General features: G+C 28.9%; 1 protein-coding gene across 2 annotated transcripts in view; it reads right to left on the bottom strand.

The window, feature by feature from the left end:
* Positions 1-11,279: 11,279 nt before the first annotated feature.
* The window catches only part of LOC100208751 (transcription elongation factor A protein 1), a 30,005-nt gene continuing 13,798 nt past the window's right edge, over positions 11,280-27,486 (bottom strand). For both annotated transcript variants that reach the window (XM_065814481.1, XM_065814482.1), the window contains 5 exons: positions 26,805-26,843; positions 26,454-26,608; positions 26,216-26,362; positions 25,401-25,472; positions 11,280-11,484 (listed from right to left, as the gene is read on the bottom strand). In XM_065814481.1, the coding sequence (XP_065670553.1) occupies positions 11,476-11,484; positions 25,401-25,472; positions 26,216-26,362; positions 26,454-26,608; positions 26,805-26,843 (422 nt within the window). In that variant the 3' untranslated portion in view covers positions 11,280-11,475. The remainder of the gene's footprint in view (positions 11,485-25,400; positions 25,473-26,215; positions 26,363-26,453; positions 26,609-26,804; positions 26,844-27,486) is intronic.

The raw sequence follows: 27,486 nt of genomic DNA, 5'->3' as shown, positions 1-27,486 counted from the left end.
AGTACTCCCAAAAATTTTATGCATTTGTCACGTTTAATTTGATTTTTACTAATAAACAATTTAGGCAGCTTTAACGGAAGATTAATTGATTGTTTTTTTTTTATGAAATAGAGTAAAGCTAGTTTTTTTACAATTTAGGGATAATTTATTTGCTATGAACCAGAGGTTGAAATTTTCGAGTTCAATATTCATAGTTTCAAACAAAGTCTTTGCATCAGGATGATTAAAAAATAAATTTGTATCGTCAGCATACATAATAGTAGATATTTTTTGGGAAGCTTTATGCATATCGTTAATATAACACATCGCTCAATAAGTCCGTAGGATAGCTAATAAAACAACAACATTTTGACACAATTTGATTTTATTCATCAACATAGTCTCCTTTTAAGGCGATACAGTCATTCCAGCGCTTCTCTAACTTTTCGATACCATGTTTGTAGAACGATTTATCTTTTCCTTCAAAATATGCTTCAGTTTCGGCGATGACCTCCTCATTCGATCCAAATCTCTTTCCCTGGAGCATCCTTTTGAGATCTGAGAACAGCCAATAATCGCTGGGGGCCAAATCAGGCGAGTATGGTGGATGGGGCAACAATTCGAAGTGTAATTCATTCATTTTTACCATTGTTTTCATTGACTTGTGACACGGTGCATTGTCTTGATGAAAGAGAATTTCTTTCTTCTTCATGTGCGGTCGCTTTTCGTCAATTACAGCCTTCAATCGTTCCAATAATGCCATGTAATATTCGCTGTTGATCGTTTTACCTTTCTCAAGATAATCAATGAACAATATACCATGGCTATCCCAAAATATGGAGGCCATAACCTTGCCAGCAGAAGTTTGAGCCTTTGGGCGCTTTGGGTGGCTTTCACCCGCTGGTGTCCACTCAGCCGACTGTCGATTTGACTCAGGAGTGAAATGGTGGATCCATGTTTCATCCATTGTGACGTAGCGACGCAAAAAATCCTTTTTATCTCGGTGAAATAGTGCCAGACATGCTTCAGAATCATCGATTCGTTGTTGTTTTTGGTCCGGTGTTAGCAAACGCGGCACCCATTTCGAACAAAGCTTTCTCATACCCAAATGTTCGTGTAATATTGTAAACACACTGCCTTCTGATATCTTTATGGCCTCGGCAATCTCCTTCAATTTCAATTTGCGGTCGGATAAGACGATTTTATGGATTTTTTTGATGTTTTCCTCAGTAACTGCCGAATTTGGGCGACCGGAACGTTCAGCATCATCGGTGTTTGTACGACCACGTTTAAAGTCAGCAAACCACTTTTCAACCATTTGCCTCGATGGAGAGGAGTCCGAATAACACTTATCAAGCCATTGTTTGGTCTGCACCGTGTTTTTTCCCATCAAAAAGCAATGCTTAATGAGCACACAAAATTCTGATTTTTCCATTTTTTTCAATTCACAAAAGTTGATTCAATCGTTCACACACTAACTTGGTAAATAATGGTCCGATTGTCATAAAACTTTGACAGATATCGTTTGAAGGTTGGTACTTTCTAAAAACAATACGGATTCGGTATTTGTGTTGCCATCTATATGTCACCCTACAGACTTATTGAGCGATGTGTTATATTAAAAACAATAATGGACCTAGGATTGAACCCTGAGGAACTCCACACGTAATATCAAGGGCTCCTGACTTTTCTAGTAGTACAAATTGCTTTCTGTTAGACAAGTAGCTTTGAATCCACTTAAATGATGAGCCTATTATGCCGTAATAGTTTAGCTAGGAAAGTAAAATACTGTGATCAACTGTATCAAAGGCCTTGGAAAGATCAATAAAAACTCCTAATACCAGTTCATCACAATCAAACGACTTATATATTTTGTCAGCAAGTTTAATAATAGCATGTTCAGTAGAGCAATTGCTTTGAAATCCAAACTGATTTTTGTATAATAAATTGTTTAATGTAAAGTACTTATTAACTCTATTATAAATTACTCTCTCATATACTTTTGAAAAAACTGGGAGTAGAGAAATAGGTCGGTAGTAAGAAATATTATTGCAATCACCTTTTTTGAGAATCGGATTAATTTTGGCTAATTTAAGTTTGTCAGGGAATATACTATTTTCAAATGAAGATGATATTAAATAAAATAATGGTTTACAAATGCTGCCCATAACATAAATAGCTACATTACTGGAAATACCATTATATCCACATGACTTGTTGCGTTTAAGTTCAATAATTGCTTTATTAAATTCAAGTTTAGTTATTTTTTCATTATTTATAATTTATGTGTTGGGTTTTTCTCCCAAAAAATTATTAAATGTTTTATTTGGTTGCGCAATGTTAGAAGCAAGAGAGGGGCCTGCATTACAAAATATTTGTTAAATTCTAGACATATATTTGTTTCACTTGTTATAATTTTTTTATCGGAAATTAATTTTTGTGGTAAGCAAGTATGCTTCTTTTTTTCTCTTCCTGTTAGTTGGTTTATAACAGCCCAAGTCCTTTTTATATCGAATTTATGCTTATCAAGCTGATTAGAAAAATATCTTATTTTTGCTTCTTTTATATTATGTTGAAAAAACTTTTTATAATTTTTGTAGATTTTTTCATCATCTTTATTTTTTGATTTTAAAAATTTTACGTAAAGTTTTTGTTTTCTTTTTGATGCTTTAATTAAAGTTATTGTCATCCATGGATTCTTATATCCTTTGTTTTTTATTTCTGTAGTTATTTTTGGGCATATATTATCAAAGATATTTTGAAATGTACTTGAGAAATTATCAAAAGCAATATTAGGATCTGTTGATGAATAAACGTTGTCCCATCGTTCTATTTGGAGTTTTTTTTTTAAATTATTCAGGTTTTTTATAGAAAGATTTCTGTGAGTCACAAAGATTTTTTTATTGTCAATATTAGATAGTACTTCGCGTGCTATATGGAAAACCGGAAAATGATCAGAAAAGTCTGCAATAAAAAGGCCTGATTCAAATTTAGTATTTAGAGAACTGTTAAAATATTGTCAATCACAGAAGAGGATTGGTTAGTAATGCGGGTGGGTTTAAAAATGGTGGGTATTACATTAAATTCAAATAGTAAGTTGAAAAAGTTTTTTATGTTTGCAAACTTTTCACAACATAATGCGTCCATATTTGTATCTCCCGCGAAAAAAACGTGCTTGTTTTGTTTACTCATTTGAGACATAAAATTTCTTAAGATATTAAGGAAGTTAACTTGTTTACCACACGGCGGTCGATACAATGAGGAGATTAAAAACGATTTACCAGAAGTATTTAATACTTCAATGCACAAAGTTTCAATATGTTTATTTGTTTTTGAAAATGTGTTGTTTTTTTTAAATTCAAATTTATCAAGAATATATATTGCAACGCCACCTCCCTTGCTGATTACACGTGGTTGACTTATCATTTTATATGAATCTTAATTGTAAAGGGAATTTTCGGGCATGGGCGAATTTGCATCTTCCCAAGTTTCTGATATACATATTACATCAAAAAGATAATTTAAAGAATAATAAAAATGTTTAAATGATTCAAAATTTTTGGTTCATTGGACGCATATTAATACTTAAAATGTTTAAATCTTTGTTATGTTTTTCTCTCTTAAATTCTTCTGGTTTAAAATATTCATTATTTAAGCAGTTAATATCTGTTTCAGTCAAAAAATTATAATCATTTTTGTTATATTTAAAAATTTCAAAAGTAGATGATATTAATTTTGTCAAATTAGCTTCATTGTTATGCATTGTTTTAGATATATTCATTGTTAATATAATCCCTAATAAAAACTTTAATTTAGTACTTAATAAAATAATTGAAACGTAAATAAATAAATTACTTGCTTTTAACACCCTCGTTCTCGTTTTTTATTTCTCTTACCACTAATCGATTATATATGACTTTCGCGTATTTTCCGTTACCTCGATGTATTTTTGCTTGGACAAAAAGCGCTTTACGAAACAAAAAGCTCTTTACGAATAGTAAAATAGTAAAATTAATAATGATTTATGCTGCTCTCGCTAGTTTCTTTAAATTTAAAAATATGGATTTATTTGTGTGTTGCTTTTAAGACTATTTTTAATTTGAATTGGATTGTTGGGCACGGAATTTTTGTTTATACGACTTCAATTTTTGTTTAGAGAAAAGCACTTTCCTTTCGTTTTTAGAAATATGTTTAATAATGTTTTAAATTTTGTAAATATATGTATAAAAAAAAAAAGAGCTTTACAAATATAAAAAATGTTTCTTAAAGAAAATATCTAGTCGTAAATTCGATAAACAGCGATGTGAATAATATAATGATCTGAAAGTTTGCTGATTTTTTTATAATTTGAAGCATATGTGTTTAGGTAACAGACACATAAATGTGTACATAATACATACATATTATCTTTCAGCGTTCAAAAATTCTGACCATATAAAGTTTAAAAACCCCTCAAATTGAGGGGGTTACAAATTTTATATGGTCATAGTTTTTGAACAATGAGAGATAATACTATGAAATTTAAAATTTATCGATAATGTAAGTCTAATTGAGAATAGTACAAAAAGCATTTTATAAACTTGTTGCTCCTCGCGTATGGGGTGGGTGAAAGTGGATGAAATTAAAGGGCTTTTTTTGTTACCAGCATCGCAATTTTTTATAAAGCATCATTATTTGACATAGGCATAAACATACAAATGTTTGGAGTTTGCTCTATGTCTGAAATTTAGCACCAAAAAGTCTCTAACATCAAAAATCCTGAATCCATCACTGGTATATAGTATCTGTTGCATAAACTGAAGCAACTGAGAGGAAGAAGTTTTTGGAGAAAAAAGTTTACAACAAATATATATATACAATGTATATTATACATGTATGTACACGATTATAATGTATAACATGTGTAGATGTGTGCCTTTGTGTGCGTGTTTGTGTGCGTATGTACGTAAAATATATCGTAAAATTATTTCGTAATTATTGCAACTATTATTGCTACTATTATTGCAACTATTATTGCAACTATTATTGCTACTATTATTGCAACTATTATTGCAAAAATATTATTGCAACTATTATTGTAACTATTATTGCTACTATTATTGCAGAAATATTATTGCAACTATTAAAATAGTTTTTTTTAAAGAAATTTGTTTTTTATACTTTTTTGGTATAACAAAAGGAAAAAAGTTTTGCTGGTTTTTAAATAAAGAAAATATGACTTTTATCTTACATCTAACTTAAGTGTTTCACGTTTTTTATTGTATTACAATATAATGGAATAGAAAGTATTTTTTTTCTCGTATAAATTTGTCTCGTGGGGACAAATCAACATTCAGTGCATTTTAATCGTTGGCTTGTTTTTTCCAGATGCGAATTCTTTATTGGCTTTGCTTATAGTTGACTTCGGATAGAATATTTTTTGAAAGTTTCTCAATCCTTTCAAAAATCCAGTTGCATGTTGCGTAATTTGTCTTCTAGTAATATATACAAATCTACACTTGTTCCAACTCATGCATTTTGATTTTCATCATCGGAAACATTGGATTCTAATAATCTCCAATAAGCAGTAAGAAACTGTTAAAAAGACATTAAAACAGCATTAGTTGCGACAGCATGTGCATCTATCTGAAAGTGATTTTAGCATCTTTTTACTACTAGAACATTCTTTAAGGATTTTTTAACAGCCTGTTGATGCAGAGAAAAAATAATAGAACAATTATTATGTATTGAAATGTATTACGTATAAAAATGTATTTATTGTGTATGTATTGTAATTAATATGTATAAAAAGTTAACTGTCACATCACAACAGTCAACTGCACTACGACCAACAAGGTTCAAAAGAGTGGGTTGCATAAGGGACATAGATGACGAATTTGTTTTTTTCTATAATCTTTTGCTGCATTCCTTTGTAACCCCCTAACATATAGTTTATATGTCCAATTATTATAGCTTGTATGAATATAATATTTATATTTAGTTTATATGAATATAATAATATTAATTTATCAAACTTTTATCTTGTTTTATTTATTAGAATATCTACCCAGTTTTTTAAAATTATAATTAAGTATAAATTAATGTAATTGCCATGTTTTCGATAATTATTATTTCTATAACAGTATATTGAACATTTTTTTCAGAAAGAATGGTTACTGATATTAAGAGGGAAAAAGTAGTAATGGTGCAAATTAATGTAATAACAGTTATAAGCAAAGAATGATGCTCCTAAAATATCATTGCCAATGCCAAACCAACAGATTGAAAAGGACATATTTACTAATAAACTTAGTTACTAATAACTAATAAAATCTTCCCCAGATCTTTTTTATCAAATAACACAGAGCTATTGTCATTGGCAGCAAGTGCTCCATTCAATGTAGGGAAAATTACATAATCTGTTTTTTCAAATTATAAATTTAATATTCCTGTAGTGTCTTCTGCATCCTTTTATTCTCTAGCTTTTTCAGCTTTATAAGTTAATGTTGTAATGGAACTCAAACTTTGCTTAAAGATTCTTCAACATCAAACTAAAGTTAACACAATATTGCTGCAAAGATTGACAACAAAAAGATATTATAAATAAATTTTTGATAAGTTACACTTATCTCCTAATGGCTTAAAAGAAATGATTTCACTCAAAGTATTCCTAAAAAAAGAAAGTTATTTTTCGAACCAAGTAAGTAATTTGTTTTAAAGCATTCATTTACTTATTACTACTATTTTGTTTTAATGCATCTTTCAGATAAGTTGCTTGCAATACTTACCTCTTAAGTATGACGCCTATAGCCAGTGGTGTCATGTAGAAAATGCCGGAACAGTCAAATTATATATATATATATATATATATATATATATATATATATATATATATATATATATATATATATATATATATATATATATATATATATATATATATATATATATATATATATATATATATATAATTTTTATATATATATATATATATATATAAATTTTCTTGAAACTTTTTGTAATATTATATGTAAAAAATAATAGAATGGAAAACAGTCTTCTCAATGACTGCGGAACAATAGACAAACCATTAAAAAAAAGATTTTTTTTCTGTTGTAATTACAAGCTAAGTATGTGTCAGAAAATGTTACAGAACCAATTGATTGAACACGTATAAATGTGTAATAGAGTCTAATGTTTACATTTCAAATTTGGATTATCGTTTGATGAACTTTGTTACCCAGATACTGTGCATATTCTGATATTTAGTTATGATGTGGTTGAAATTTTTATATATAGATTGTTTCTGTAGCTACAAAAGTTTATTATTAAAGATCCTGTTTCTCTTTTTATAACCAAAATCTATTGTCAGCTTAAGTAAACTGGTGGTTGGCATAAATAAAGTGAAGTGGACCGTGAACTATATTTAAAAAACAAAATTGAATTAAAAGAATTGCATTGTAGACGTGTACTTAAAAGTAAGTTATTTAATTTGTTCATTTATATGCATTTTATTTTAGTCATCAGTTTTGTAGGTTTTTGAACCCAAACCAAGTTACTAAATTAAAATATATTGAACCTAAAATATGTTGACTCGATATATTTGCATCTTATGTATATTGAACTTATAACTACCCAGTGGGCACGCGTCGTCCGGGGAACGTCTGTAATTTGTTATCAATCTTTTATTTAAAGTTTTAGAGTAAAATTTATAAGTAAATATATAAATTTTAATTTTTTAAATGTTTTATATTAAGGAGCAATACGAAGCAATTCAACGACGGGTACCACCAGTAAATGCAAGTTTCAAAAAGAAGTGACTGGCACTAGATCAAAATATTGGAATTCAAGTTAGTATGATAAGTGTTAAAAAAAGAAGCGGCATGAAAAACCCTGAGAACGACGATGACCCTCAACAATAAGCTTGAACTTTTTTATTTGAATAAAAATTTATTTATTTATATAAAAGCATGTATTTTAATTTTTCTAAGTAATGATTTGTTACTTTTCTCTAATTTGGGTTTTGCGACGCATAACGATGGCATGAAGTTGGCGTTTTTTATGATACCGGTTTGTCGACAGAGGACCGCCATAGAAAAATATACTTTACGGAGGACCGCCAGCAAAATATACTTTAAGGTTCTTGTAAAGTATATTTTGACGACGACAGTAACACGGTGGTCCAGCGAAGGCATGTTTGTTGAGATTCTGCCGGTCCAATAATAGGCTATCAGTGGCTTGTGGATGATGGATCGTTTTTAAACCGATGAACAAAACGCAGCGGTACAAGCAAGACACGCAAGCGTCGCGCCAACACATTGTGCCGACGGCGGGATTACGGGGCACAATGAAGTGAAAAGCTCAAAAAGTGGCTATATGTGGAATTTTTTTAATAAACCATTTTCATTAATTTTTTTTTTACAACTTATTGGAAAAAGTATCAAATGATAAGAAAAGTATATATTTTGGTTCTCTCGTGCCTACTATCCTAGTCAGAAAAGCATTTTTTCCTACCTAGTAGGAGGTAAAAAAAGTTCGCTAAAATTCGCGAACTTTTTATACTTTTCTAATTTTTATTTTTTTTTAATTAGATGATTTTTTTATTTTTTTATCATAAATCTTTATTTAGGCATTCTTTTATCTTTTTCAAAAGTAAAAAGCTTAAAATATTGAATATAGCTTTGGCCAAATGAGTAATTAAAATATTAGGTGAAAATATGAATTTTCCAATAAATATTGTTTTTGAAAATAATCTCAATAAATATCTCAAAAGTTCCGCAGAGTTCCACCCTGCAATGACTTTTTTTATCCTAGGGGATGTTATCATGGATAACTAAAAAAAAAATCAGCTGCCCCTAATTGCCCGAAATGGATTTATGGGCATAAGTATAAAAAATAAAAATCTGTGTAAAATATTCCCCCCCCCCCCCACAATAAAATGTACGTGGTCATTACTTCTGAACGACAAAAGATTTTTTAATGAAATTTGAATTCTATTGATAAAGTTAAATCTTATTTTAAGTTTTAAAAACAATTATGTTTAAAATACTGTCCCGCTCTCAAAGGGTTGGAGGGGGCCGTTATTTGGGTTCTTCATGTTCCCAAGCTTCTATAACCGTAATATTTTGTAACACATCCTCATATGGCAATTGTATTAAAATAAAAACTCTAACCAGAAAGCAAAAATAAAAATAAAAATTAAGATGACCATGTTGAACGGCAAGGCAGGGAATGCTATAACAGATACAAACTCAACTCAATCTTGCAATGTTTGTTCTGTCAAGCCAAGTGAAATGAACAAACTGGATATAATTAGAGAAAAAGTTTGCAATAAGCAAGCTATAGCTTTAGGATTATCCATACTGCACTGTTGGGTATGAATTTTTGAATTCCTTCTATACTTGGGATATAAAATGGATATTAAAATATACCAGTCCCGATCTCCAGAAGATAAATTAGCTGTAAAATCTCAAAAAAAAGAAATCAAAAGAAAGTTTAGAGAGGTGTCAAGCTTAGTGGTTGGTACTCCTAAGCAGGGATTTGGAAATACTAATACAGAAAACACTGCAAGGAGGGCATTTCTAGCAGCAGAATCTTTCTCTAAAATAACAGGAGTTAGTTTAGACATCATTTTAAGACTAAGAAACTTATTGAATGCCGTTTGCAGTGGATTCCACCTGAACTTGGATGCTTTTAAAGCATACTGTTATAAAACTTCAGAGCTGATAGTGGAAACCTATCCTTGGTACATTATGCCACCTACACTTCATAAGATTCTGGAACATGGATTTTTAATTGCTGAGCATTTGGATCTTCCCATTGGAGCGTATTCGGAGGAGGCTCAAGAAGCACAAAATAAGGCCATACGAAATGCAAGACTCAACCACACATGCAAAATATCTAGAATTAATGTGATGCAGAACAAATTCCATTATTTACTAATAAGAAGCGACCCTGTCATCTCTTTGATTGCTCTCAGGAACCCCAAGACATTTTCTGGTCCTAACCTTGATCCTGATGTACAGGACCTCCTCAGAGGAGATGAATAGTTATTTTTTTTCTTAATAAGTGTTATTTTTTCAAATTTAAACTTTTTCATGTAAAAAATCACTTATCAGTACATATAATCAGGGATTACATATTAATGCATAAGGTAAACATTTTTTCCACTTGGAAAATATTTTTAGAATAATTTCTAGAATCTAAAAATTAAAAAAATTGCATTGAAAATTCAAGGGAATAGGGGGGGGGGGGGGTGAGGGGTTTACAACTTGATAAGTTTTTAATTACCCACTTTTTAAGTTTGTTTTTGAATTGGAACAATAATTTAATAAAAACGTTTATTACTTTACAAAATTTTGAGTTTTGGCCACTTTTTGACCATTTCGCTTCACTGTGCGGGGGTTTGATAAAGGCATGTTTGCTGGCTTGATAATATATATATATATATATATATATATATATATATATATATATATATATATATATATATATATATATGTTATTATTATTTTATCATTATTTCGGCGAAACGATCCTTTGTGAGTTTCAATCGTGACGATATTTGCTGTTGATATAGCTGCAATCAAATGTATGTTTAAATCTTTTGAGACAGGTATTTTAATCTTTTCTACAAAAAAGGTAAAAAAATTTGTTTCATCCAACCAGGCTCTTCAATCCATTCGTGATATGTTCTTTGATATTTCTAAGATATTCAGCTCCACTTTATTTGCTTTTATTACTGTTAATTGTAGAAGACTTTTTGTGCACTTTTTTTTAAGAAAGATATCTGCTTTCGAGGTAACTGACGATTGTTGCAGTGCTGACGTTCAAATTAAATTGTCTTAATATCTTTGCTTTTTTTTGCCACAAATGTCAATAGACAATCACTTGCAATCCATGTTAACGTTTCTTTAATATGATTTTCGATCAATATTTTCGGCATAAAGCCACCTTTTGCAATGAATTTACGAATTTCTGCTGCGAATCGAATTTTATACTGTCGTTTATACGAATTTTATGCTGTCTTATATTTGACATCTAAAGTTTGCGCCAGAGTTATACACTGGCGCAAACTTTAGATGTCAAATATACAACGATCTTTCAATTGATGTCTTTAGATGTCAAAACACAACGATCTTTCAATTCCATTATTATTACTGGTGCATGCAAATGCTAAACTTTTTGTTACTAACTTTTCTAAATTCAATACGATTTCTTAATTACAATTTTCACGTTCTCAATTCTCGAAAAGGTGTAATATAAAGGTGAAATACAAAACACAAAGAAATTTTTAAAATCTTATTGCATAAAAAACTGAATTAAATTTTAAAACGTTTTCTTTTTCATTATAGAATCTACACTGATGCCATTTTACAAAACCACTACAAAGTAGCTTTAGAATAGTTATATTTACATTTATTTTATTACATTATTGGAAGGATTTTAAAATGAAGAGTTGTTTCTGACAAGCATGTCCACATCGTTCTGCACAAGCGTGGCCAATCATTACGATAATTAACAGAACTAAAAATTAAAAAATAAACAAATAAACTAAAACTTAAAAATAAATTCTTTATTGTGCTATAAAACAAAAACTAATCTACTCTGAAAGTAACCATGTTTTAAGTTGAGAAATAATTTTTTATTTTTAATTAGAATGTTGCTGGATACTAGGTGTACTGTGTACTAGGGTGTTCTTTTTTTTTTGTCATACTACATGTTTTTGAGATATGACATGATGCATTTTACAATTAGATAAAAATTAAAGTAAGACTCAATGAATGTTTTGTAATAATCAATGCAATTGTTGAATGAATGTTTGAATGAATGGTTGAATGAATAAATAAATTAATGTAAGAGAGAGTGGGGCATTATAATACAATTTTGGTTTTTGCTTCGCGACAACTTTTTAACACGCTTTTTTTTATGCAGTTAGCGCAATTTATAGATTAACCTTAAATTTAGGTATAACTACAAAATTAAATTCAAATAGCAAAATATAACAGGTTAAACTTGTGCGACGGATTAAAATAAAATTATAAATTTGTTTCAAGGTACCTATGGAGCACTATTGAAAAAGTAAATAAAAAGTATAAAACATAGGGAAAAGACTTTTACTTAAAAAATAAAAGATTTTTACTTAAAATGCAAACATATTAATTACTATGACCTAAGTAATGCATTTCAAATCACATTTCAAAAATGCAAATAGCATAATAATATAATAATGCAAATACCGTTTTAAATAAGTAGCATTACCTAGACCGAAATTATGAAAAAGAAATGGTTTGAAATGAACAACCCTTTTGTATCAAAAATGTGGAATTACATCTAAAATTTCAAGAAACAAAATGAATCAAAAATTCAGCTTGGGAATTATTTTAAAACAGGGAAATTAGTCCTTATATTGAAACATAAAATCATGAAATTATAAAAACATGAAATTATTTTAAAAAAAGTTCAAAACTTCATGAAAAATTACCATTTATTTTTCAATTGTTAAAATTGTTTCAAAATTGTTCTAAGGAAAAAATTACAATGTAATTTTCTAAAATAACAAATGTAACCATTCACTGAAAAGGCTCAATAACAGTTGCAATAGATTAAGAGTAAATAGTTACAAATAGAAAAGAGGAACAATGTGGTGTTCTGCTTGCTTGTACTTTCTCTATCTATGGCATGCGAAACAGAAAATGTTTGCAAAGCAAAATTAAAGCATTTCTAGCATTGGTCATGAAGAAAACGCGTCTTGGAGAAGATTGAGTTTCTTCAGGTTAACTAGGATTTTCAAGGTTTCAAAGAACCTTGAAAATCCTAGTTTACCTGAAGAAACTCAATGATTGCCTGTAAAAATAATGAAATTGAATGGAATCAAGAAGAAGTAAAAAGTTATAGCCATCACGATAAAAATTTTGATTTGTAAAGATTTAACCTAACAAATATTAGCAAACCAAGATAGCATTTCTTGCCATGCTTTTAAAATTTCAAAGGCGTATGAAATGGATGAGAGACAACGCTCAGTAAACCAATTGCCTGACTACTTTCCCCCAAACCATTAACTTCTGATGATTGAGAGACACGATTGACTTAAGATAGATGATTGACTGAGAGAGATGAAGAGAGATGATTGACTGAGACAGATGATTGTCTGAAATATAGTCCTCAACTTTTAAAATGTTTTTTTTAGCTCTCTGTTTGATTATTACCATGACTACTAAAATGTCAGAATATCTTAAATTACAATAACAACAATAAACAATACAACAACAATTATAATAAACAACAACAGCCCCATGAGGTTTTTGCTCTAATATATATGTTCGTCTCTAACAATTCATGCTATTAAAAAAACGATGTTTAAGATGCACTTTATCTTTGCAGGTTTTGTCTTTACTGTAACTGTAGTATTTCTCATCTCGCTTTCGATTAAATCCAGTTTTTAAATTAAATCCATTTCTAATTTCTAATTTTTAAAGAAATTTGGCAAATCTCCTGTTTGTTATAATTTTTTCCTCTCCATTTAAAATTTATACTTTAAAATTATATCACACAAAATTGCGCTTAAAATTTTTGTCACAATATTTCGATACAATTCCTATTTTTGTTACAACTTCATTTTACTGCATTTCAACTCACATCTCAAATTGCAAATTTTGAACTAGAAAATTTTTGATTTTGTGATTGACCATATAATTTTGATTTAATGATTGACAATATAATGCAAATTACATAAGTAAGAAAGCAAAAAAATCTTTATATGCTATAGTAGATATTATCTATATACGTTACAGTAGAATTGTTCTTTATTAAAATTTTAGTTTTTTTAATTTTAATTGCAATCTTTTTTAAAACATTTTTATTCCTGTTAACCATAAATATTTTAATAAATCAAAGTTTGTAATTTATATTGAATTAAATTTTTTGTTTCAACTTTTTAAGTAGCCAAGGCTGGAAATAAGGAATAACCTGGAAAAAAATACAATAAAGCTAAGATTTAGTATATCTATCCAGAAACATGTTTAGAGTCACCAAAATAAAAAGCCCCATCATTTAGGTCACGGAAGGTCCTAATTTAGGCCAAAAACGGGGCACATAGGGGGTAAATTTGAATTTCCTAAAAATGAACTTCCACTCTCTGTTGGAAAGATAATTTAATGCTGATTAATAATTATATATAAACCATATTTTGAAAATTTATTCCTTTCATGTTATATCAAAGTTTCATTTAATTAATTATCGCTCTTGGAATTATTTATTCGAAGGGAATAAGCAAAAAATTGGGTTGGAAACCCAAATAAAAATAGTATAAAGCTGAATTTTGGCAGAGAGAAAGTAAACAACTTTTGAATGAGCATAAAAAATTTTGGGGTAATATTTGGGGCAAAAAAAGGTCGATATTTGACACCTCTAAAATCTTATTAACTGTATATGGTTGGATAGAAATTTTTATGCTGATCTATACTTACATAAGCACTATGAATTGAAAACAATTATTTAAAAAGTTATTTAAGTTTTAAAAGTACACTTTTATATAATATACATAACAATCACTTTTATAACATATACATAAAAAACATAGAAAAAAACATCAAATGTTCATTTAAATAATCGTCGCTATATTACTTGTATTATAAGCTATAAGTATTATGAGTCTATGCAGAAAAGTATTACGATGTATGCAGTACAGCACTATGCAGAACAGTATAAATTGAGTCAAACAAAGAAAATGCTTGAGAAATTTTAAATTAAATTGAATCATCGAATAACTTACTACCTAAATTTTCATTGATAACTTTAACTGAGTTGTTACCCTAGAAAGTAAAAGCTTCATAGATATTATAAGAATTCTAAAATCATGTTTAGCAAATGTTTAGTCTTTTTAATTGTGCGTGTTTGACAAAAAGTCTTCTTGTGAATATGGAACAACAATATTCTCTTTGATGTTTATATTGTTAGCAGAACTTTGTATATATCTTCTTGTATGCTCATTTGGTTTAACTGTTATCTTTTCGTAGCCATCAAAAATTATAATAGCTGATCCATAATTTTTCGCCAAATTATATTCCTTTTATCCAATGTACACGATGTAACAGTGCACCGCCATCGACAACAAATTTACATCTTGTCAAATTTAAATTTGTCAAATTTGATAATATGTCATTTTGTTTCAACAGTATCTTCCTCAAAAGGGTGTCCCAAAAAATATTTTTTTGGAAAAAAGAGATGTGCGCTATTTAGAACTTGGCTATTAGGTATATTATAATCAAATATATTAGAATTTTTAAATTTAAACGGTTATAAGTGCTTGGTTTAAATTTTCGAAACTTTTTTATTTTTTCCTATTTTTATGATAAAACTTGTAAATATTAGAAAAAAAATTATGTTAAACATTTATTATAAGATTTATGTGAAATATATGTTGTTGAAGAATCATGGAAAGAAATGTTGAACAAATATCACAAGCACTTCAAATCTGATTTAGCTGGGTTTTAGTTAGATTTGTATTCAACGCTTTTCTTTGGTTTTTTGCAACCAACAAGACAATCTGCTTCGTATCTTTATTTCGGTATGATATAATAAAGTCTTGGATTACAACAAGCTGCTGACTTAAAAGGTATGCTTTTGCATGCTTTTCAGTATTGATTGCGAAAACTTAGGGTCTTCTTTACTTAAATCAAACACGTCATTGAATGCTAAATCATTAGCTGGTGATTTAATAGTCAGAGAGCTTTTGAAAAACCAAGGGCATTATGTTAGAGATTTCCTTTTCATTCATGATGTTTGAGATGTCTTTTGTCACTTCTAATGTGAGCAAATAACTTGCATCAGTCATAAACCTTGCTTTATGGCAAGCTCCTGGCTGATGAAATTTTATAGCAGGAACATGACCACCAAGGTAGTAAACAAATAACTGACAAAGATTTTTGTAGTCGCCTCTCTTGAAAATATTTTCATTTAGTGCAGTTTCCCTAAACTTTAATGCTGCCTCGGCTATATGATAGGTGATCCAATCTCAAAAGAAGTCCAGTTAAACTTAACCAGATTATCTATTATTTTTTTGGATACATCATATTCAATTGGTTCATTAGGTGTTAATTCTAAAATTATTTTCAATTTTTTTGGATACATATTCAGAATCATCACTTTCTTCACATAAAATGGAACTCTTAAATGGCTAACATCATCTTCAAATTCAATTTGCCCATCCAAAGCTTTGTCTGTGCTTTTCTTGTCTATTAACTTCTGTCTTTTTGAGCCTTTATGTTTTTCTGATCATTCAACTGCTTAACTCTTTAAATCTCTCCTTTCTTCACAGAGCCCTAATTTCAAATTCTTTATCTCGCTGTGCAGTCATGGTCATATTCCTTTTAGATCTCTGTTCTTCGTAGAAGGCTACATCTTCTTTCTTTGTCTCCTGTTCTTCTCTGATCTTTCATTATCATGTCAATTATTTGAGGAACAGATATATCAAACAAGGTATTAACCTCCACCTGGAAATCTACTTACTTTTGAGTACAGATCCCTTTGCTTGAACTCCAATTTAGTTTACTTCATCCTTTCATTTTGTTATATTACTCTGTGAGTTTTAGGATCCTTTCACTGAAAAATATTACATTGGTGATGTTACTAAAAAACAAGATAAGCCTACAATGATTTTTTTTAATGTAAAATTTAAACAGATCTTCCGCTAATAATGTTGCACATAAAACCAGTTTTTATCCAGATGTCAGTGACAGCTGAAGTTGCACATCTTTTAATTGATCTTTCACATTTTTTTTTTTTTTAGATTATTCACCTCCCCAAGGCCCGAGGGGGGCCACTACAGTCGAGGAGGCTACTATTTTTTTGTGTTTTTTTTTTTAAGTTGTTATTTGTGGTGCAACCCTCTCTCAACTCTTAAACTCCGAAACACGAACCTTGCCAAGCAAGGCCGCTGCGCAGAGAAACTAAGTTGAGCGTGGTACTTCCATGGACATGCTCTATACTGGCAAACTAGACTTTTGGTTCCTGTTTTTGTTGGACAGGCAATGATTTTTTTGCTGGATTGAAATCTGGTGCTCCTATATAAAAAAGAACCAACTGAAATATATATTTATATTTATGAATTGTGGGTTGAATAAATAAATTAGATAAAAACTAGATATTAAAATTACCTTGAAGATTTCAGAAAGTGAAAGTATAGCAAGATATTTTTGACACTGGACAGCTGTTTGACTGGAAACTCATTTTAGGGATATTTTAACAGATATAGAGATCGTCCAGGGTGGCCAGCTAAAAGTAAATTTTAAATTCCAGGAAATTTCCAGGATTTTCAAGGAAATTTTGGGTTATTCAAGGATATATATTGATTTTTTCTCGACAATAAAATGGACCAGTAAATGCAAAATATATTGTCTTAGAACGAAACAACTAAATATTTATATTTGAATACGCATATAAACCATACATACATACATATAATTGTTTGTGTGTTAAATATAAATCATATATACATACATATATTAATGTAAAGTTTGTTTAAACTCATGCAAACGTGTATATATATATATATATATATATATATATATATATATATATATATATATATATATATATATATATATATATATATATACACACACACACACACACACATATTTATATATATATATTTATATATGTATATATATATATATATATATATATATATATATATATATATATATATATATATATATATAACAACTTTTTTATTTTATCTCTTTTTTGGATTGCTCCAGTTTTTTTAATGAAAGATCAAGGTCTTTAATTGTTTGTTCTTTTTCTAAAATTGTGTTTCTAAAAGAATTTGCTTTTGCAAGGACAGTGAAGTCTCTCTTTACTTCTGCATCAATGCTTAACTTGTCAGCATCAGATTTGAGAACTTCAATGCACTTTCTAACACTTTCTTTCTGTTTTTTAATAACTAAAATATCTCCATCAATCAGTTGACGCTTCCTGCTTACTTCATCTAACTTTAACTGATCCTTGTTTTCTTTCAATACTGCATTGTAGCAATTGTATGCTAGCTTACAACTTTTTAAAAGATCGCTGGGGAGCTCATACTGATGAATAGCAATGTCATGAGAATTGATGTGATCATAAACTATTCTTTGAGAAATAAGAGATCTCTCTTGCAGATTTTCAACCAACAACTGTTTGTTGATACTGAATCCTTGTTCTATCCCAGATTGGCCATGAGATAACACAAAAATGATAGCACAGACTTTCCTTAATGCTGAATACTTCAGAGTTTTGTGTAAATAGACAGCAAGAAATTTATCAACAGAATCAGTTAACTTGTTAAAAAACTCAAACTTTTCATTAAATTGAACACTTTCTGCACTAACAAATTCATCATATTGTTGTTTTGCATCATCTGCATCATCGGTTAAAAGCCATTTTAATGCACTTAATCTCTCAGCTAGAGCCTTGAATTTAATAGCGGATATTTCTTTGTTTTGAACCATTTCATTTGGAGACAAAGATGCAGCATTTCTAACTAAAGATTATTTCACTGGGCATCTTTCTTGTAATTTTTGCAATAACATGATAATCTGCTTACATTCCATTATAAACTCTAATTTCTCTTCTGGTTTACAACAAAGAGAACTTAGCATCTGTTTTAGTGTTGTTCCAAATTCAATTTTGTTTACATCTAGGTGGTTGTTTGATTTACCTACTTCAATCTTAATTAAACTATATGCAGTTGCAGCTTCATTTAAAATTTTTGGTTTGAGAATCATTTTCATCAAACTTCGCAACATGCTTTCTAAACTGTTAAATAAAAATGCAACCATAGGTCTGTCTGTTTGAAATAGAACTAGAAATCCTTTCAATTTTTTAGCAAGATCTTTGAAAAACTGCATTCGCAAAGGTACAAAATTGTGAAGATGATGATGTACCAGAACTTCATAGCTCTTATTTTTAGGACGTCTGCTTTTGCATAGTGAATCCCAATACTTTATAGTTTTAACCATGTTTGGCCATACAATAATGCCTCTAAAAGCCACACCTTCATCTTCTACCCAGCGAGTTGCACAGAAACTGAGAAACAATAAAATCCAAAACTATAAATGGTAAAATGCTCTTAACTTATATATAAATATAAAAGATGAGATAATTTATTATAATATTTTTTTCTGTTCAAATATGCATACTTACGGCAAAGCAAGCAGATCAGTTTCGCAAACTCTAATATATTCATCTATTTTAGCTGGTGACTCTTTGAAAAGATTAAATATTGCACGAAATATTTTTTCAAACTCCCACTTTTGGGAATTTATTGCTGTCTGTAGGGCACCATGAACTATGTGCAAACTGCAACTGCCCATATTAACTATATCAGAATATCGTTTTTCCTGTCTATGTTCATCTAACATTTTTAGAACCTCCCAATTAACATTAGGACCATCCACTGATACTTGAATTAGTTTTCCAAGATCAAACATTTCTGTTGCTTCAATAAGTTTGTCAAATAAATTCCGTGAATTAGGACGTCTGAGGAATTTAGAATCAATATATCTAGCTTTTACAACACCAGAATTTGAATATAAGTATATAAGTCCACAGTCCATTTGTTCATTTTTAAAGATTACATTCATACTCTCATCATATGACAAAACAAAGATGGGTGATGTTTTGACTTCAGATATAAGTTGCTCTCGATAGTATGGTGCTAAACCAAAATTTTTGAGGTAGACACATTTCGTTTTGCTTAATGCAAACTTTGATTCTATTGTACTATCAGAGAACATAGATTTGAATATTTCATTTAAATGTAAGCATGACCTTAAAGAAAAATGTGACATTACAACATTTAAGGTCCATATTATTTTTGCCTTGGTAACCAGAGCTGGAGATTGAAGATCCTCTATTGTAGGTTGTGGCATTTTGTCATTTATAACCTTGTTTGAATTGGGAAAATGTTCTTGTAAGTTAACAAAAGCTGCTTTAGAGCCAGATATTTCTGCAGTAAAATCTAGGAATGAAATGTGTAAAAAAAAATAAATCAATATCTGGTAAAGTGCACAGCTAATCAATTTGCTCCAAGCATTCCAAAATTCAAAAACATTTTTAAAAATAAAAAGGAAAAAATCAAATCAAATAACTAAAAAATTACCTGTAAAGAATATATCAGCTGCATTATGTGTCCTTGCATGCTCTTTATGCTTCTTACCAATCGCATGAGAATCCAAAGCAGATACTCCCATGTTAGAAATATTAATATCTGTTCGACACCAATTACATCTGACATTCTTTGAATTTGAAGAACAAAATTTTACCCAAGAAGAATACTTTTTATTGTATAGCCATTCTGTTTGGAAACGACAGTTCTTTGACTTAGGCATTATGTTAGTTATATTATATATTAATTTATATATATATATATATATATATATATATATATATATATATATATATATATATATATATATATATATATTTATTATTTGTATATTTTACTTTCTAAATAATTAGTAGAATTAATAATACATATAGTAAAATTAATTAAAATATTTTGATCATTCCAGAAAATACATAATCAAACTAAAATTTTTGTAAAAGATGAAAACAAGAAAACGGAATATATAATATTCCATTTTCTAGTTTTCATAATAAACGGAAAATATAACTCTATAAAAAAAAGTTCCAGGATTTCCAGGATTTTTTGTAAAAAGGGGTGTTTTTCCAGAACTTTTCCAGGAACTATAAAATTCCAGGGCTTTTCCAGGATTTCAAGGACCGCTGGCCACCCTGTCGTCTTAAACTGCTTTGAACAGTGTACTTTTCCTTTTCCCCTGGTCCTTTTTTGCTGGATTTTTTTAACATACGACCCATTTTTAAAAATATATTTAATTATGAAACTAAAAATGTTGAAACCATTTTAAATTGCATGTATATTAAACTAATCAAAAGTTAATAAGTAAAAAATAGGGGTGATCAATAAAATGCCAATAATCAAGAAAAAAATTGAAATATACTATTAAATATAAGTAAAAGATAACTACTTTAAAAAATAATAGTTAAAAATGCTACTTGAAAATAAATTTCATCCTTTTTTTCATTGCAGGTACATTCAAAATAATAAAAAATGAAAAAAATGACATTTTTCGAAAATTTCAAGTTTTACACCAAGCTCTTACACTTGTCTCAGATCAATATTTTCTATATATTTTGTCTTTTTACATATAAGAGCTAAGTTTTTGATGACGAACAAAAAAATTTTTTTATGGGACACCCTGTTCCTCAAGGACAATTTATCAGCTTTTTGCATTAGATCTTGCGTAAATAAGGACTGTAGAGTAGTTGTCAACTCATACATAAAGTATTGCTTCACACTTTCCTCCTCTCGGCTATAGTTGCTAATCTTGTAAATAAAATCGTTGAGTTCAAACCAACAGATTTCCTATCGCTTATTTTAATAGTGTTTGTTAATGAATCAAGTTCTTTTATTTGATCAAGTCTTTTTATTTTTGCATTTGGCAACAACAAATTATTTAGCCCTTCATTAATGGCAAAACCTATCATCTCAGCTCTTTCACAATTTACCTCATCTTTGTCAATAACTGAGCTAAGCTGCTGGTAATGAATGCAAATATGCGTCTTCAAATGAAAATGGATTTCTGGCACCCAACCAGCATACAAAGCTTTCAAAGTCTTCAAAATCTTGAGATCTTCTTGGAAACTGCATTTAAATATATATTTTTTGCTTTAGTGGATAGATATTCCAGACATTTTACCCATTGCATCATGCACTGCAGCACTAAATGATAAACATGAGACCCACAGATTTCTGACACCATCTTTAAATCCTCTCCCTCTTGTCAAACCACCTTTATTTTTTATACTTCACATTAAAGTCTGTTCTATAGTTAGATCAGTCCATAATCCAACCCAGTATCTATGAGATTTTCTTACAGCATGACAACCATCTATGAAATTTTTGTATAACCATGGGTGTGTTTTTGAAAGGATAGCATTTCTTGAATGTATATTCTAAAACATTTTGCATAATTTGCGTTTCCAGTTGCTGCAAAAAAGATTCAACAATTTTTGAATAGAGTAAAGATGCATTTAGAAGTTCTTTCAACCAGGATAAACTCTTTAACTATACTAATGTATCCCACATACTGAATCCATAAGTTAAAATGTCCTTGATTTTTTCTTTTCCATTTCTATATATTCATTAGTTGAATTTTCTAGAAATTCATAGTTCTCATTTTCAAGGAACTCATTAAATTCATTGCTATCTAAAGATTTACTCATAGCTTTAAAGTAATTGTTTTCAAAGTCAGAAAAATTTATTTCATAAACAACAACTATATCATTTAAAAGCAATTTATACAGTGCACTGCGAGCTAAAAAGTATACATGTAGAGCTTTAAATATTGCTTTTCCTGACATAATGTAAACTACACTATTCCCTGCATAAACCTCAGAGAAGAGTTCTTTAAGCCCAGAACCACCCATAAATTTTCCAATACTACCAAGAAAACTGATCAGCAAATGAAATCCACCGAGTCTGCAAACTATATTTAAATCTTGATCTTTGATGATACCAGTTGCCTTCAACCATAATGGATGGTTAAAAGTTATAGAAGGTGTATGAACTCTGTTTTTCCTTGCTTCATCTATTACAAAAAGAAGAGCGGAATATAAACAAGTTTCATCCATTGGATTCAAATCAATAATTGGAAGTAACTGTTGCTTTTTCATATATTTTGGATGAGCTAGTTACAATGGACCAATTGGGGCGAGGATTCTTTTTAGAATTAAACCATGAAGTTAACCACAACAGATTGTAATTTAGCTCATAAAGAAGAAATAGAACTTGCATGAGCTTGTGAATAAGTTTTAACTCCAGCTTTAACAAACCATTATAACTTGATCCATTAAAAGGAGTTATGTTAACACCAACTTGATTTGCAATATATGAAGCTCGTTTTCGCTTTTCCAGATGCTTCATTGTTGTAAGAGATGCTACAGATGAATATGAAATCAAAATTAAACCCATGTTGTGAAAGGTACCTTTCCTGTTAAAAGTTATTATATCATGATCAACATTGTTAGCAACATATTGTGTAAAACCTACATTATTAGAGCAGTTATCTGCATCAACATTATTGCTTTCCATTGCGGATTGCTTGAATAGCAATACTTCGTCAGATAAAACAGAAAAACTGAATTTTGATAGATGATCAATAAACCATTTTGAAGCTAACGACTTGTCTATGTTAACTCCTATCCTGAAAGATATAGAAGCAATTATAGATCTTGGTCTAGATGCTTGTAATTGCAACTACTTTTAGATCTGAAAATATGATATGATATAAAAATAGAAAAAGGCACCCATTCTTTTCCATAGTCAAGATTTCCCAACTTATTTAGTGAAGGGTAATCGTTTTTTGAGCAAGATAATTGCCTTATATTGCTTTTTATAATTTTTGCTGCGACGAAAATAATCTCAATGTGGTTATTAAACGACTTTAAGTTTTTAATTGGTTGAGGAAAAATGAAGCCATATCTTTAAAGCAGATAATGTTTGATCTTTGTAAGATTGTTACAAATTTTTTTTTAAAGACTTGATGGTGTAGCAGGGATTTAACCCACTTAACTCTAAAATTTTATTATAAACTTCTGCTAATGTATAAAGTTTGCCATCGGCTTCAAAATTTTCAGTCATCAATGTATCAGTTGGTCTACCTTTTTTATTTTCCGCCAATTCATTTAATCTAAAATCAGTCATACACTGGTTCTTCTGCTACAAGGTCATTGCAGCTTTCTAATCTTTCTTTAATTTCACTCCCCATTTATCGTTCCATTTGTGACATTGACTTATCAAATTATCTTTTAACAGCAATGTAGTGACTTAAGAAACAGTAGAGTATTTCTTCTCAGCTTTCTTGTTACATAGAAAACAGTTATATTTCCAATTGAAACCTGCATAATTTAATGATCGTAACCTTTTAGGAGGTGGGGTAGATATAGGGCTTTGCCTGGAATCAACAAATTTTCCTTTGCAATTATGATGAACTAATACATTTCCGATGGTGTTTTTATTCAAATGTGCCTTGAGGTATCTGAAAAAAAGATTTTTCAAAATAAAAAATTCAAAAAACTTGTTTCTTAAATTACTAGTAGTTACATTTAATGTAATAACTTATTAAATATTTGTTGAAAATACATTTAAGTACATGTACATCTGTGCAAATCATTTAATTTTTTATCTCTACTTATTTTTACTAAAGTTGTGAGCTCCTTGTGCTGTACAGTCACAAGGGAATCTCTGAGAAGATCTTCTTGACATATAATGCATAACTCCATCCATACATTCTCCATTCTTGCAGTATATTTAAGCAAAAGTTAAAATAAAAATAACAGCATACAAACAATTTCTATATAATAATTAACTATATAATAATTAACTTTGAGATAACAAACACATTAATTTTAACAACACATTAAAATATGTTGTTGTAATGCAATCAAATTTGATTGAATCATACAATTTTGTAATAAAAATGTTTTCCCAAGATAATTCGAAAGTAACTAATTTTTCAAATATGTTGTTTATATAATTATATAAAAGTGTACTTTTAAAACATAAACAACTTTTTAAATAACTGTTTTCAATTCATAGTTCTTATATAAGTATTGATCGGCATATACAGTTGAGAGAATTATAGAGGTATCAAAAATTGCCCTTTTTTTGTCCCTAAAATTGCCCCAAAAAGGATGTTCCCATAACACAATCAACAGGACTATTTTTTATGCTCATCCAAAGGTTGCCTACTTTCTCTCTGCCAAAATTCAGCTTAACACTATTTTTATTTGGGTTTATACTAATTTTATTTGGATTCCAACCCTATTTTTCGCTAACTCCCACCGAATAATTAATTCCAAGAGCGACGATTAATTAAATGAACTTTTTGGTATTACTTTAAAGGAATAAATTTTCAAAACATGGTTTTTATATAACTATTAATCAGCATTAAATTATCTTTTCAAGGGTGTATTGGGTGTGCATTTTTAGGAAATTTGAATTTACCCCCTACATGCCCCATTTTTGGCCCAAATTGGGACCTTCCGTGACCTAAACGTTGGGACTTTTTATTTTGGTGACTCTAGACATGTTTCTCGTTTGATATACTAAATCTTAGCTTTATTGTATTTTTTTCCGGGTTGAGGTCTTTTTTTAGCTAATAGCTAAAAAAGACCTCAACCCGTTATATGTAATATGTAATAAGGTCATTATTTGCAGGTCTTATACATAAAAATAGGTCAATACATAAACAATTAGTATATATATTTATCTGCAACTTTAAGTAGTTTTAAGTGAGCACCTGATCTGTTTTTTATTTGTTAGAATCTTTTGTTTCTATCAATATCATAAATAAAGCTATAGAATGAAAGCTTACTTTCCATCTGTTTCCACATTCTATACAATAAACGAAAGTAGTCATTGGTTCATCAGCACTTCGTGTTTGTACCTTAAAGATCAAAAATGAAAATTTAAAAAAAAAAAAAGCAATATTTTTAGTAAAGAAAATCAAATCACTTGCATCAACAACTCATATAACATTAACAAAATTACTTGTCAACAATTCAACACAATCTAACTAAATGATGAACAAATTGGATGATCTAGCTAAATGATCAAAAAATCGATCCAACTAAAACATGCTATAAAAAAGTTGTAATAAGAAAATTAAAAGTTTTTTAACAATCTACAAAAAAACTTTATTCGGTTGTTTCGATAAAAACTTCACAAATTATTTTGAGCCAACTAAAAATAATATTAAAAACGTTTACAAAAAAAACTTTGATCAGATAATTTTGTCAACCTTTTTATTATTGCAGCTAAATCTTGAATTCAAAAAAAAAGCTTTCAGTTCATGGTTTTACAAATATTTAATGAACTACTAACTCATGTTTGCCAAAATTCAAAAAATAAAAATTTTAAATCCTTAACACTATTTAAAGTGTTTAAACAAACATTTTAAATAGTTTTAATTCTTCTATAATATTCTCTTTACTTTATTTAATAATCAATTTAGTTTTAACATTTCATTAGTATTACTTTTTTTATATTTTATGTTTAACCTTTTTTTTTTTTTCGACACTTTGATTTAAACTTATTTTAGTTTACAGGAATTGATAACAGTTTATTATGTTTGTATATGTACTATAAATAGGAATCATCTGTAAATGTTTTTAAATAAACAATAAATACTTGATTGTAGGTTGTATTTCTTTTGCCACATTTTCCACATTTAAACTGTCCTGTAGATGTACCAGCAGTAGTTGCTAACTGATGTTCTTTAATTGCTTCCTCTGTAATTTTTTTACGTTCCTTTTTCATTTCATCAGATGCCATTTCCTATTTTGAAATAAAAAAGTATACTGAATGCATGTTAACAAATATAAAACGTTTCTGTAAACAATTAACATAATAGTAGATATGCATAAACCTCTGCAGTCATTTTTGCAAATCTTTCGGGAGTTATAATTCCCTCGATTACCAACTGACAAAGTTCAGGATTCCGTTTATCACGCAGATTCATGACTTTACTTTTTATTTTATTCCTGTATTTAATATTTGTATCTTTGAAGCACATGAATATTTCTAAAAACAAAATAAGTAAAACTAATGAAATAAAAACAACAAAATAAATAAAACTTAAAAAGATGAAAAAAGTAAAAACTAATAAGTAATAAATTTAATTTCATTAAATGAATCTTTAAAAGAAAATTTTTAAAATAGTATTTTGCAAGTTTTTTTAAACTTTCTAGCAAAAAAATATTAAATTTAAAAAATATACCATTTTCTATTGCTGCAGCAATATTTGTAGGATCATAATCTAAAAATAAAAAATAAAAGATTTCAACCAGTTAATTTTTTAAATGTAAGAAAATTTTTTTTTTTTGAAATGTAAAGAACCTTTTGATTTAGATTTTTAGACTATCAATTTTTAGCATATTTGCATTGAATATTTGCATAGGATATTTGCATTGAATATTTGCATTGAATTTGCATTGCAATATTTGCATTGAATATTTGCATAGGATATTTGCATAGAATATTTGCATAGAATATTGCCAAAATTAAAAGACAATCTACAATATTACACTATAAACAATACTACATTATAATGAAATCTCTGTTTTTGGCATGATGCAATGAGACCAAATTAAATCAGTACTTAAATCAACTTTTTTTAAATGCTAATTATCTCGTGTTTTTTAAAAAAAAAAAACACGAGATAATTAGCATTTAAAAAAAAAAACACGAGTTTTTAGTTTAAATTATGGTTCAACTACTTTTTATATACCCAGAAACATTTTATGTTTAAGATTATGTGAGTGCCACAGAATATTTTCAAGATTATATGAGTTAGGCTCTATGGGAGTTAATCAAACTATGTGAGTTAGCCTCTGAATATTTTCTATTCTAAAATAGTCTAGCATAAACTTTTTCCAAAAAAACAATGTGCGGAATAAAGT

The sequence above is a fragment of the Hydra vulgaris genome, chromosome 12, assembly GCF_038396675.1.
Source record: "Hydra vulgaris chromosome 12, alternate assembly HydraT2T_AEP".
NCBI lineage: Eukaryota > Metazoa > Cnidaria > Hydrozoa > Anthoathecata > Hydridae > Hydra > Hydra vulgaris.
The sequence above is the reverse complement of the archived record's forward strand: the minus strand, read 5'-3'. Positions and strand labels throughout refer to the sequence as shown.